Source organism: Elephas maximus, chromosome 10 (assembly GCF_024166365.1).
Source record: "Elephas maximus indicus isolate mEleMax1 chromosome 10, mEleMax1 primary haplotype, whole genome shotgun sequence".
NCBI classification, from domain to species: Eukaryota; Metazoa; Chordata; class Mammalia; order Proboscidea; family Elephantidae; genus Elephas; species Elephas maximus.
This window is the reverse complement of record NC_064828.1, coordinates 105,445,010-105,459,560: the sequence shown is the minus strand read 5'-3', so window position 1 is coordinate 105,459,560 and position 14,551 is coordinate 105,445,010. Positions and strand designations below refer to the sequence as shown.

The following is a 14,551-nucleotide window of genomic DNA, read 5'->3' as shown; positions in this document are numbered from 1 at the left end:
TGATGTGTGAGAAAACAGATGTGGTGGCTTAATTCACCTTTTATAAGTTTCTTCTAAACCCAAGAAGCCCTGATTCTCTGCACATGCTAGCTCATTGAGTCTATTATAATTTTCTTATTAACCCTCTTCTTTTTTTTTCCCCTAGATAGTTGGAAAACTATTACTAGACTGTGAACTCCTTGAGAATAGGGACCACATCCTACTTTCTTCCTAGATTTCAGTTCTACACAGGACACTCCCTGCGGCCTCTGGGCCAAGGAATTAGGAGGTGTGAGGAGTTTAGCAATATGAGATGGGTTTACTTGTTCCTGCAGAATTCCCTGTAAATCCACAGATGTCCTTGGGTGGCACAAATGGTTTGTGCTCAGCTGCTAACCCAAAGTTCAAACCCACCTAGTGGGACTGCAGAAGGAAGTCCTGGTAATGAGCTTGCATAAAGACTGCAGCCAAGAAAACCCTCTGAAGTTCAGTTCTACTCTGTAGCACATGGGGCACATGGTCAGATTCAACTCAGTGGCAATGGGTTTGTTTTTCTCTAAGTACCCCACTCAGAGTCATTCTTATTTTGTTGTCTTTCCTTCCTTCTTTCCTTTTCTCTCTTTCTCCTCCTTTCCTCCCTTCCTGTTTGCCTGTCTGCCTCTCTCTCTGCACTTTGTAAATGTTGAACTATAGTAAACTCCATTCTACCTACTTTTGACATCATCAGCAGTTGTAAATTAACGAAGTCCAAATTAACGATGCTTCACTGTATTTTTCACAATAGGCAGGCCACGCACTAGGGCATGACAATCCCTTTGTTCAGCAGAATAGAAAGTTTCCCCAGGCCTGAGCTTCATTGTAATAGGAACTGACCCAGGTCATGAGTGAGACTTGTGTGCTAGCTCCATTTAGGCCTGGGATGTTCTCCCGTCTAGGGACAGAGTTCTCTGAAACAAATGAGCGGCCTCTTCCCAGGGCCAGGGAAGCCAGAGCCAACAAGGAGAGCCTTAGACTGATTAAATGTCAGCCCCAGAAACAGTAATAAAATACCCTCAGGCAGGAAAAGCTACTTTCTTCCCAGATTCAGTTCCACGCATGATACTCCCTCGGGCCTCTGGGCCAAGGAACTAGGAGGTGTGAGAAGTTCAGCAATATGAGATGTACCTATTTGTTTTTGTGGAATTCCCTGCAGATCCACAGGTGTGGATGGACTGTCTGCAGAGGCAGTCTGGTGGGGCGACTCCGGGCCAGGCTGAGCTGAGTTCAAGTTCTGGTTTTCCATTTACTACTTTCCTGAGCCTCAGCTTCCTCATTCATCCCCCCTCTCCCAACATAGGGTGATCATAAAGATTAAACGAGTTGGTGTACCTTGGCAGTATCACCTGTTAAATTCCACTTCCCTGTGGGTATGGTGTGCCTAGTACTTACAGGTGCTTTGCGGGCCCGAGAGAAGGAAGTGTAAGGCAGTGCTGGCTTTTCAAGGAGCTTGGTGGCACAGTGGTTAAGAGTTTGGCTGCTAACCAAAAGGTTAGCTGTTTGAATCCACCAGCCAGCTCCTTGGAAACCCTATGGGGAAGTTCTACTCTGTCCAATAGGGTCACTATGAGTTGGAATCGACTTAAAGACAGTGGGTTTGGGTTTTTTTGGTACACCTTGGTGCAATGGCAAGGAGGTTCAGTGGATTCACTTTTCCTCCATGTCCATCCACCATACTGCTCCTTTTCCTTAAGACTCAGAGTGACCCCTGGCTGCTGCAGGTTTTGTAGACAGGCTGGCCCCGGATCACAGTGTGACGCACAGAAAGTGTTTCTGTGCCTTCCTACTTCCTCCCTTTCTGTGCTTCTCCATCTTCCCCAGGAAGTGTTACCCCACTGTGTTATCCCAGCTGGGGTAGCCCTCTATGCAGTACCGGACCTTTCTTAGCCCTGTCCCCTTGTCCCTCTGGGATTTGCTAAGCCGAGCTGATCCTGGAAGCCAGTCACTCATGTGGGTGAGTGGAAATGGCCTAATGTGTCCTCCCTGCGAAAAAGCAGGCTTGTATTTCGCCTTCTCAATGGTGGGTGGAGCTGCAGCCCTTAGCCAAGACTGGGTCTTGAGTGGGGTCTCTCAGAGCCTCTCCCAGCCCGAGGGGATGGGAGGTGGGGCGGAATGCCACCCTCTCTATCTGCACTGGAGCTGGTTCTGCTCAGGGGATTGCCCCAACCTCAGGACTCTCAAAACCCTCTGATTTTAAGGCTATCCAGAGAGAGTTTATAGCATTTTATTGAGAAATGTAGGGTCTGGAGGCTGGCTGTCTGGGTTTGAATCCCAGCTTTACTACGTACTAGTTGTAAGAACCCTGTGGTTCAATGGTTGAGCTCCTGTAAAGTGATCTGCTCCTGTAAAGATTACAGCCTAAACAACAACGACAAAAAAAAAAAAAACCGACTGCACCAGTTCTCTTCGGTTACATGGGGTTACTTGACGACACCTAACGACAATAGTCATATGTGAACTTAGGCAAGTTACCTAACCTCTGGAAGCCTCAATTTTTCCTTTGTAAAATAGGGATAACAATAGCATCTCCCAGGTAGGGGTTAAAGGGTCCCTGGGTGGTGTAAACGGTTAACACACTCAGCTGCTAACTAAAAGGTTGGAGGTTCAAGTCTGCCCAGAGGCACCTTGGAAGGAAGGCCTGGTGATCTACTACTGAAAAAAAACAGCCATGGAAAACCCTATGGAGTACCGTTCTACTCTGATAAACATGGGGTCGCCATGAGTTGGAGTCAACTCAATGGCAGCTGACTGTATAGGGTGAAGGTGAGGATTAACATGAGGAAGCAGGTAAAGCACTTAACACAGTGCCTGACGCCTAGTGAGCGTTCAGAAACGGACAGGTTCACTACTACTTCTACTAAAGTTATGAATGCGAGATCTACAACCTTAGCAGAAATAAAGCAGGATGCTCTCTGTTCTGTTGGGTTGGGGCCCGAGACCCAGCACTCTACCAGGCTCCTGGGGGAGGGCAGTGGGCTATGACAGAAGAGGACATTACTTAATGGAAGAGGCTTCTACTCTTCAAATCAGCATCCTGACTCTGCTGGCTGACACCAGCATCACCCCAAGGCCACTGGGAGAGACAGGAGGGAGTTTTTCCTTCTGGGAGGTGAGAGGCATTGAGTGTGTGAGACCGGAATTATCTGGTGGCAGAGAAGCAGCCTCGTGTGTGCTGACACCTTCTCCGGGTGATTCGAGCCACCAACGGCTTGTGAGTGAGGGAGTGATCCGAGGACATGTCACATGGGGAAACTAGTAAGAGCAAGTTTTCGGGAAACAACAAATGAAAGAAAAACATGTTTTCTTTGGCACGCTTTTCGGATAATGCTCAAATGGGGGCTCCACTGCCAAACTCTGTGTGTGATGACGAGTTGCCGTGTCTGGAACGCCTGCTTCTGCATCCGCTGCCACGGCCCACCCGGACGAATTGTAAAATCACATGTGTGATGGCTCTTCCTCTGCACCCCCACCTCTCCAGCCAGGGAGAACCCAACTCCAGGCTGCTCACAGTGCCCGGGTTCCAGGGAGCCTCTGAAAGACACTTGCGCCCACCCACCCACCCCATACCACTCCAAAGCTTTCTCTTCAAAAGGAGGTGTTTTGGCACAATAATGTTTTTATACAATTAACACCCCTTGGTCTTATGGAGGAGTCCTTGGGTGGTGCAAACAGTTAACACGCTCAGCTGCTAACCTAAAGGTTGCCGATTTGAGGCCACCCAGAGCTGCCTCAGAAGAAAGGCCTGGCAATCTACGTCTGAAAAATCAGCCACTGAGAACTCCATGGGTACAGTTCTACTGTGATGCTCATGGGGTTAACATGAGTTAGAATCAGGGCTTCGAATCAGTTTGGTCAGATTCAACCCCTGTTGAGAATTTGCATTTCCACCCCAGAGATACTGAATCAGTCTACATTTTAACAAATATATAGAAGAACTACCTAGGGATTTGTTAAAATGTAAGTGTGTACATAAGAATCACCTGGGGATCTTGTTAAAATGTAGATGCTGATTCAGTATATCTGGGATGGAGATGCAAATTCTCAGCAGGGGGTTGAACTGGACCAAACCAGTTCAAAACCCTGGTAACAAATAGGTAATGTAGTTGAGCCAGAGGCAGAGGGTGGTGGAAGCTCAGTGCAGACAGATTTCAGGTCCATGTGGAAAGACTTTCCTGATAATTAGAGCTGCCCAAAGAACAGTGGGCTTCCTTGATAGATAGTGAGCTCCCCATCATGAGAGGCATTCAAGAAGTGGCTAACAACTTCTTGGCAGGAAAGCTGTTGTATCAGGAGAGAGAAGGCAATGGAGTAGATGACCTCTAAGCCCCCTAACTCCAGACATTCCGTGATAATAAACAGCAGGTCTAACTTGTTGCCCCCAGATATGGATGAGTGCAGCTTCTCTGAGTTCCTCTGTCAGCACGAGTGTGTGAACCAGCCCGGCACATACTTCTGCTCCTGCCCCCCTGGCTACATCCTGCTGGACGACAACCGGAGCTGCCAGGGTAAGGCTGTGCAGAGGGAGCTGAGTGGGGAGCTGTGGGAGAGGCCTGACTCGAGGTCACCTGGACGTCTTCACTTGGGGAGCCCTGTGCAGCTTTAGTGGGTGCTGGCAGTGCACAGAGTGGTAGCCTCTAGGCTGGTGCATTCCTACCCTGAGACCCATCCTTTGTCCCCAGAAAGGACGTAGGCCACTTATACTTCTGTAAGGAATTTCCCAGCTGAAGAAGGCACCCTCTGCAGATGGCTGGCTCCTGCCTACCCAGGCAGGTCTTTGCATTCCCTCTGAGGACTGCTGCAGACCCATCCTGGACTTCTCGTGGCTGGTCTTGCTTACTTGGACCAGGGCCTCTGGAGGGTGGCCTGGGCAATATACATATATATGGAGCCCTGGTGGTGTAGTGGTTAAGAGCTTGGCTGCTAACCAAAAGGTCAGCAGTTTAAACCCATCAGCTGTTCCTTGGAAACCCTATAGGGCAGTTCTACTCTGTCCTGTAGTGTCACCATGAGTTGCAATCAACTCAATGGCAGTGGGTTTGGTTTGGTGTTGTCAAGTCGATGTATAAAATGCCATAGAAATGTAACGCAAGCTACCAGTGTGAGCCACATGTGGAAATTTGAATTTTCTAAACACCACATTAAAAGAGGAAAAAGGAAAACACTTTATTTAATTTAAAAAAAGTAAAAAAGAAACAGGTAAAACAAATTTTAATAACTTATTTAACACAATATATCCAAAATATTTGAAACCCTGTTGGTGTAGTGGTTAAGTGCTATGGCTGCTAATCAAGAGGTTGGCAGTTTGAATCCGCCAGGCGCTCCTTGGAAACTCTATCTGGCAGTTCTTCTCTGTCCTATAGGGTTGCTGTGAGTTGGAATCGACTCAGTGAGTTTGGTTTTGGTTTTTTATCCAAAATATTATCATTTCAACATGTAATCAGTATAAAAAATGTTGGCGAAATATGGCATTTTACATTCTTTTTTTCTTACCACGTTGTTGAAATCCGATGTATGTTTTGCACTTACTGCACATCTCAGTTTGGACTAGCTACATTTCAAGTGCTCAGTAGCCACATGAGGCTAGTGGCTGCCATATTGGCCAACGAAGCTGGATAGTAAGACCCAGGCAGCTGTCGCCCTCCCCCAGCCCACACTCCTGGCCCGAGGCGAACGCCTGGGATGTGCTGGCCTGCATCAGCTTCTCTGTCCTGCCTTTCAGACATCAACGAATGTGAGCACAGAAACCACACGTGCAGCCTGCTTCAGACTTGCTACAATTTGCAAGGGGGCTTCAAGTGCATCGACCCCATCCGCTGTGAGGAGCCTTATCTGCGCATCAGCGACAAGTGAGCCTGGGCTTTCCCTTCGGGAGTGGGTTCATTACATGGAAGGGAGCAAGAGGCTGGTCAGGGAATGAGGGGTGGGGGGGTGAGTCTAGGCCTCAGTGCACTCCTCTGAGGATGGGTTTGAACTGGAAATAATTTCTTTGGCTCCATTCAGCTCTCCTTCCTGTAGACAAAGATATGCCTGCCCTTCTACCACACCCACACACACACACACACACACACAGGCACACGTGTGTGCATGCATACATCTGCTTGTACATCCCCTGCCCACCTCTCTTCCAGTCACGTGTTAGTACTCCTGAGCCTCAGACGCACCCATCTGCCCTTTAGGAACTCATCATAAGAGAGGAAGTCATGGCTTACCAGTGTAGTTCCCTTTCTGATCAAAACTTGCAAAAGAGAGGACACAAAGCAGGGGCAGGTGGGTCCCTCAGAGAGATCTTCGATTGTTGCTAAGGGCTGTGCAGCTTCAGAACAGAGTCCTTTGATTTTTGGCTCAAAGCCCTTTGTGGCAGGGCAGAGCTGCAGCCGCTCCTGCTGGCTGCCATTCCTGGTTCTCTCTGGGTTCCCAAGGTTGTGCCTGTCTGTGGTTGGGTAACCAACCCGGTTAAACACTCAGAACTGAGCTCGTGTTAGTGGTAATGTCCCTGACCTGACGCTGCAAATGCATGGGGACTCCCTACCTCCGGGCCATTCCAGTCTCCCCCCAGCCTCATCCTTCCAGCTCTTTCTCCTGGCCAGGTATTCTGTACTCCTGCCAACCTGAACACAACTTGGTCTCAACTTTCCCCACGCCCCAGAATGCCCAGCTTCCCTGCTTTTGTGCACACGCACCCTGCCATACGGAAGGCATTCCGCCTATCGCCATAGAACCAGATTGGCCCCGTCCTTCAGATCTCAGCTCAAATGCCACCTCTCCCAGCTGCCTGTGATCCTCTTCAGCTGGAAGTGATCACTCCCTCTTCCAAACGTCTTTTAGGAAACAATTATTTTCATGTGACATGTGACATTTGAATGTGGCCATTTTGGCACCAGGGCCATTTTGATTTGGTTATTCTGATAAAGAGATATTTTGATGCAGCCTTTAAAAATGAACCTTTATTACTTCTTTTGTTTATTCATTTATTAAATATTAGTGGAACACCCATTATGTGCCAGACACCGTGCTAGGTGCTGTGGTTTTTGCATTTACAGGAGTTAAAGTCTAGTGGAGGAGAAAAACATTAAACAAATTGTCACATAAATGAATATATAATTAGAGATGGTGCTAAAACTACCAATTGCCATCTAGTCAATTCGAACTCATGGCAACTGTGTCATGTGTCAGAGTAGTACTGCTCCATAGGGTTTTCAGTGGCTGTTTTTTTTCGGAAGTAGATCATCAGGCCTTCTGAGATATTGCTGGGTGGACATGAACCTCCGACCTTTTGGTTAACAGCCGAGCGCTTAGCCATTTACGCCACCCAGGAATGTATACTGTGAAGAGGATGAATGGAAGTTTATAAGAAGGAAGAAGAGTAGGCTGGATCTGGTCATGAATAGGGATTCAGAAGGCCCCTCTGAGGATATGACATGTGGACTGTAAGGGGAAGGTGAATTGACATCAACTAAACAGAGTGGAAGAGCAGAGGGAACAGTATGTACAAAGACTGTGAGACAGGAGTGACCTTGATGCCTTCCTGGAATGGAAGAAGTCTTAGTTGCCTCAGCTTAGTGAGTGAAGTGGACTGAGAAGAGGCGAAGAAATTGATAGAGGCAAGACCCTCTTGAGGCCTTAGAGGCTAACATAGGTGTTTGGATTTTATTCATAGTGTTCTGGGTGGCCCCTGAAAAGCCTGAAGCAGGGGAGAGACACAAGCTAATTTATGTCTGAAAAAGGACAAAGGACACTCTGGTTGCTGTGAAGAGAATGGACTAGAGGGAGAGGGACCCATTAGAAGACTGTCACAGAGGTCTAGGGGTGAGATGATAATGGTCTTGGTGGCAGTGGCCATGACAGTGGACATGGTGAGAAATGGTTGGATTTGCACTATGTTTTTGGAAGTAGAACCAACAGGTCTTGTGGATAGATTGGAAGTTAGGGGAGAGCAACAGAGACAGGACAAAGTTGACTCGTAGTTCTGGCCACCAAGACATATGTCAACAGGCATCTCCATCCTATTGTGAACTTTCACCACTAGGGGTAGTGTCAGGGATGAGGTGAGGGGTGGGTGTTAGAGATAAATCAAGAGATGTCTAAAACAGACACTCTTTGGTAATAAAAGCCAACGATCTTACCTATCTTCTGAATGAACCTCTTTGTTCTGAGATGATATTTCTGCCCTGTTTTTACAGCAGGCTATAAGGTTATTTTCACTACCCAAAGCATCTTCTATGTTGGGGTCTTGGCTTTCAAATTTTGCTTGAGGGTGGGTTGTTGTAGTTTATTCTGCCAGTTTCCCATATATGGTTTTGCCTTGCTTTTCTCAACTATTCTTTCTGTTCAGATTCCTGATGGTCTGGGAGGTTCACGAACATATTGACAAGTGAATAGGAGTTGTAAATGGCAATGGCCTATGTGTTCCTTAGGCCCACTCCTCATTAAAAAAAAAAAAGTTGGTGATTTTAGATGATGACAGTTTCAAATTAGCTGCTTCATATTAGAGATATTTCTCTATGATTTATTTCTCCTGCTAGAAGGTGAACTACTAGAGGTCAGAACCTTATTTATCGTTGCATTTCCTAAGAGTCTAACATTGTGTTTTGTACATAGTGAGTTCTGAGTTCTTGTTTATTGAACAAAAAGATTAAACTGTGTTCCACACAGACTGGGTTAAGTGCAAAAGAGAACATAAAAGGGCCCCGGAGACCAGTCAATCTACTATAATTTCTCACATTGACAATTTCTCAATGAGTAGTGGAGAATGACAGCTTGGGAAGTGAGGGTCTGTGTGACCAGCAGCACATGCCATTGCCTCAGTACATGACAAAAGCAAGTGTATTAGAGAATGTCCCAGTGTTCTGAAAACCAGAGATCTAAGGTTTGCATTCTAGAAACCAGAACATCTGATTAACCAGAAGAGGCCACTGCTTGAGAAACAGCTCACCCACAGGCTGGAGAGCTTTTAGACTAAAGCCAGGAGCTCAAAGGTTCTACAGCTTCAGCATTTGGATGATAAAAGTGGGGTGGCCTCGTCTTTCATTTGTTAAATGAGGAGGTGGGACAACCAGCATCTGGAAAGAATTCACTGACATACCCCACTGTTTCCCTTCCCCATAGCCGCTGTATGTGTCCCGCTGAGAATCCCGGCTGCAGAGACCAGCCCTTCACCATCTTGTACCGGGACATGGACGTGGTGTCAGGACGCTCTGTTCCTGCTGACATCTTCCAAATGCAAGCAACAACCCGCTACCCTGGGGCCTATTACATTTTCCAGATCAAGTCTGGGAATGAGGGCAGAGAATTCTACATGCGGGTAAGAGCGAGTGGTGAGCCGTGGTCAGCACCCTTAACAATGGCATTGTGTGGTCTAGCCTAGGAATGTGCTGCTAGAAACAGGTAAGAGTGCAACTGGGGGTAGGGGGCAGGTCTGAAGAGAGAAGAGCGGAGTAGGTGGGAGTCAGGAATTTAAGGTTCCAACGACCTTGTGAAAGATGCTTCTCCTCTGTGAACCTTGGGGTCCTTGTCTGAAAAGTGAGAATTTAGGCCAACATGCAACCTTAGGTGTCTTCTAAAATTCTGTGGGAGAGGCATTCACGTATTCATATAGCCATTCGCCCATTTGAAAAATACTCACTAGGTACTGACTCTGTACTTCTAGAGGGCAGTGATGGTTCAGTGGTAGAATTCTTGCCTTCCAAGTGGGCACCTGGGTTTGATTCCTGGCCAGTGCACCTCATGCACGCTCACCACCCATCTGTCAGCGGAGGTTTGGGTGTTGCTATGATGATGAACAGGTTTCAGCGGAGCTTCCAGACTAAGATGGACTAGGAAGAAAGGCCTGCCAATCTACTTCCAAAAATCAGTCCATCAAAACCCTGTGGGTCACAATGGTCCAATCCACCAAACAACCATAGGGATGGCACAGGACCAGGCAGTGTTTTGTTCTATTGTACACGGGGTCACGATGAGTCGGGGACCAAATTCATGGCAGCTAACACCAACATCATGCATATCTATAAACTGAGAATGTAAAGGCATGGCTCACAAAAGTGGACTCTACCTGCGTTGTCCATCATGGTGGCCACTAGCTACACATGGCTGCGTAAATTTAAATTAAACAAATTAAAATGAAGCAAAATCAAAACTGAGTTCCTCAGTGGCACTAGCCACATTTCAAGTGCTCAGCAGCCTCGTGTGAGTGCTATTGGATAGCTCAGATATAGAAAGCGTCCATCATTGCAGAAAGTTCAGCACTGACTTAGCCATATCAGTAAAAACATTTTAAAGCACACATCCTAAAATAGGTTTGCTTGTTTATAAATTACATGCGTGTAATACTCTACAATTTATATTCTTGAGCTTTGTCTCCTGGTCCTGCTGGGGTAATCACACCTCTCTAGAGATCACACGCTTGGGGTAAGGTTTTTCACATATCATTGTGAATTAGAATCGTCTAGGGCGCTTGTCCAAAAAGCAGATACCAGAGCTTCATCTCCAGAGAATCCATCTCAGAAGATAGTGGGTGAGGCCCAGTGTATCACAGGTGGAGCAATCAGTAGGGAAAACCCCTTACTGGAAGCTTCTGCTAGTGCCCTGACTTTCACAGCAACTAGGACCAGTCCCTGGAGAAGGACATCATGCTTGGTAAAGTAGAGGGTCAGTGAAAAATAGGAAGCCCCTCGGTGAGATGGATTGACACAATGGCTGCAACAATGGGCTCAAAGGATGGTGCTGGACCAGGCACTGTTTTGTTCTGTTCTATGTAGGGTTGCTATGAGTTGGGACTGACTCAACAGCACCTAACAACAGGGAACTCTTGAAACTCACAGAACTGAGCTGTGTGTGTCTTCTGCCCTCTCTGAGAATGCTGAGAAGGGCCCTAATACTTTGGTATTTATTTGGAGGAGGGTACCAGGGTGCTGCAGGGACCGAGGTACTCCATGAGAATGGCAGAGGAACTTATTAGCAAGGTGAGATGGGAAGACTTGGAGCAGGGATGGAAGAGGAGAGGTGATTCCTGGCTTGAAAGGTCCAAAATATTGCACCTGGGAAGAGAAAATAGGCTTGGTGTGTGGAGCCCTGTGAAGCCACAGGGCACGAGGGCAGAAAGACAGAGAGAAATCTGCCAGATAAGTCCAGGTTTCCAAGGGTCCAAGTTGTCCAAAACTGAGTGCTCCTCAGGAGAACCAACTGGAGCCAGGCTGATCTACTTCTAGGCGGCGTTCTACAGCTCCCAGCTGTGTGATGTTGGGCATGTTATCTAAACTCTCTGAGCTTCATTTTCCTCATCTATACCAAAATAAATTAATAAGTAAACTGGCTGCCATCAAGTCAATTCTGACTCATAGTGACCCTACAGGACAGAGTAGAGCTGCCCCATAAGGTTTCCAAGGCTGTAAATCTTTACAGAAGCAGACTGCCAGATCTTTCTCCTATAGGATCGCTGGTAGTTTCGAACTGCCAGCCTTTTGGTAAGCAGCTGAGTGCTTTAACCACTGTGCCACTATGGCTGCCTCTTCATCTGTAAAGAGAGGATAACAATAGTTTTTACTTTAGAATTAAATGAGATCATCTACTTACTGCAGTGCTTGGGATAGAGAATGACTTTTTATCAAATAAGCGGGGTTTGTTGGGATGAAACCATTCAATAACTTCCTTTTTCTCACACTGCTGTTTCCAACCCACTCTTCCAGCCATGTAGATGACATCTCAGATTGATCCTATAGGGCTTCCAGGTACTTTAAGTTACTTTCGAATTGTCCATTCTCCCTTGTCAAGGGTCTGTGCTGGTTCACGTGGAACCTTCCACCACTCCAGCTCTCATTCAATGGGAAGCTCTTCCCCTCTCCTGGCTCAGAATGAGGAGGGCTGTGGCTGGCTTCTTACTGCTTTCTTCCTCTTCTGCTCCTCTACTTGTGCCCTCTGGTTCCTCCAGGGTTGGGAGGCAGTACAGGTGGTGGAAGGGGTAAGGTTAGGGTGCTTGAGGTAGGGCTGGTAAAAAAATATACAAGAGAAAACAAAAAAACCCACTGCCATTGAGTTGATTCCAACTTATAGTGACCCTATAGGACAGAGTAGAACTGCCCATAGGGTTTCCAAGGTTGTAATCTTTGCGGAAGCAGACTGCCACATCTTTCTCCCATGGAGTGGCTGATGGGTTCAAACCACTGATCTTTCGGTTAGCAGCTGAGTGCTTTAACCACTGTGCAACCAGGCTTCCTTAGGCCTGGTAAGTGTGTTTAATAAAACATATGTAGGCTGAAGGTCCCCCACATGTCTGTCAGTTTGTCGTACTTTGGGGGCTTGTGTGTTGCTGTGATGCTGGAAGCTATGCCACCGGTATTCAGATACCAGCAGGGTCGTCCATGGAGGAGTGGTTTCACCTGAGCTTCCAGACTAAGACAGACTAGGAAGAAGGACCCGGCAGTCTGCTTTTGAAAAGCATTAGCCAGTGAAAACCTTATGAATAGCAGCGGAACATTGTCTGATATAGTGCTGGAAGATGAGCCCCCCAGGTTGGAAGGCACTCAAAAGATGACTGGGGAAGAGCTGCCTCCTCAAACTAGAGTCGACCTTAATGAAGTGGATGGAGCAAAGCTTTCGGGACCTACATTTGCTGATGTGGCATGACTCAAAATGAGAAGAAACAGTTGCAAACATCCATTAATAATCGGAACCTGGAATGTACGAAGTATGAATCTAGGAAAATTGGAAATCGTCAAAAATGAAATGGAACACATAAACATCGATATCCTAGGCATTAGTGAGCTGAAATGGACTGGTATTGGGCATTTTGAATCAGACAATCATATAGTCTACTATGCTGGGAATGACAACTCGAAGAGGAATGGTGTTGCATTCATCATCAAAAAGAACGTTTCAAGATCTATCCTGAAGTACAATGCTGTCAGTGATAAGATAATATCCATACAGCTACAAGGAAGACCAGTTAATACGACTATTATTCAAATTGATGCACCAACCACTAGGGCCAAAGATGAAGAAATTGGAGATTTTTATCAGATGCTACAGTCTGAAATCGACCGAACATGCAATCAAGATGCGCTGATAATTACTGGCGATTGGAATGCGAAAGCTGGAAACAAAGAGGAAAGATCAGTAGTTGGAAAATATGGCCTTGGTAATAGAAACAATGCCGGAGATCGAATGATAGAATTTTGCAAGACCAACGACTTCACTGCAGATACCTTCTTTCACCAACATAGACGGCGACTATACACATGGACCTCACCAGATGGAACATACAGAAATCAAATTGACTACATCTGTGGAAAGAGGCGATGGAAAAGCTCAATCTCATCAGTCAGAACAAGGCCATGGGCCGACTGTGGAACAGACCATCAATTGCTCATATGCAAGTTCAAGCTGAAGCTGAAGAAAATCAGAGCAAGTCCATGAGAGCCAAAATATGACCTTGAATATACCCCACCTGAATTTAGAGACCATCTCAAGAATAGATTTGACGCACTGAACACTAGTGACCAAAGACCAGATGAGTTGTGGGATGACATCAAGGACATCATCCATGAAGAAAGCAAGAGGTCACTGAAAAGACAGGAAAGAAAGAAAAGACCAAGGTGGATGTCAAAAGAGACTCTGAAACTTGCTCTTGAGTGTCGAGCAGCTAAAGCAAAAGGAAGAATTGATGAAGTAAAAGAACTGAACAGAAGATTTCAAAGGGCCTCTCGAGAAGACAAAATAAAGTATTATAATGGCATGTGCAAAGAGCTGGAGATGGAAAATCAAAAGGGAAGAACACACTTGGCATATTCTCAAGCTGAAAGAACTGAAGAAAAAATTCAAGCCTCGAGTTGCAATAGTGAAGGATTCCATGGGGAAAATATTAAATGATGCAGGAAGCATCAAAAGAAGATGGAAGGAATACACAGATTCATTATACCAAAAAGAATTAGTTGATAATTCAACCATTTCAAGAGGTGGCATATGATCAGGAACTGATGGTACTGAAGGAAGAAGTCCAAGCTGCTCTGAAGGCATTGGTGAAAAACAAGGCTCCAGGATTTGATGGAATGTCAATTGAGATGTTTCAACAAACAGATGCAGTGCTGGAGGTGCTCACTCGTCTATGCCAAGAAATATGGAAGACAGCTACCTGGCCAACTGATCGGAAGCAATCCATATTTATGCCTATTTCCAAGAAAGGTGATCCAACTGAATTGGAAATTATAGAACAATATCATTAATATCACACGCAAGCAAAATTCTGCTGAAGATCACTCAAAAACAGCAACAGCAGTATACCAACAGGGAACTGCCAGAAATTCAGGCCAGTTTCAGAAGAGGACGTGGAACCAGGGATATCATCGCTCATGTCAGATGGATCCTAGCTGAAAGCAGAGAATACCAGAAGGATGTTTACCTGTGTTTTATTGACTCTGCAAAGGCATTTGACTGTGTGGATCATAACAAACTATGGATAACACTGTGAAGAATGGGAATTCCAGAACACTTAATTGTGCTCATGAGGAACCTTTACGTAGATCAAGAGGCAGCTGTTCGGACAGAA

General features: G+C 46.2%; 1 protein-coding gene across 2 annotated transcripts in view; it reads left to right on the top strand.

Annotated features, from left to right (window-relative positions):
- FBLN5 (fibulin 5) overlaps window positions 1-14,551 on the top strand; it is a 96,259-nt gene that overhangs the window by 71,286 nt on the left and 10,422 nt on the right. For both annotated transcript variants that reach the window (XM_049897778.1, XM_049897777.1), the window contains exons 8-10: window positions 4,398-4,520; window positions 5,735-5,861; window positions 9,121-9,316. In XM_049897778.1, coding sequence (XP_049753735.1) covers window positions 4,398-4,520; window positions 5,735-5,861; window positions 9,121-9,316 — 446 coding nt within the window. The remainder of the gene's footprint in view (window positions 1-4,397; window positions 4,521-5,734; window positions 5,862-9,120; window positions 9,317-14,551) is intronic.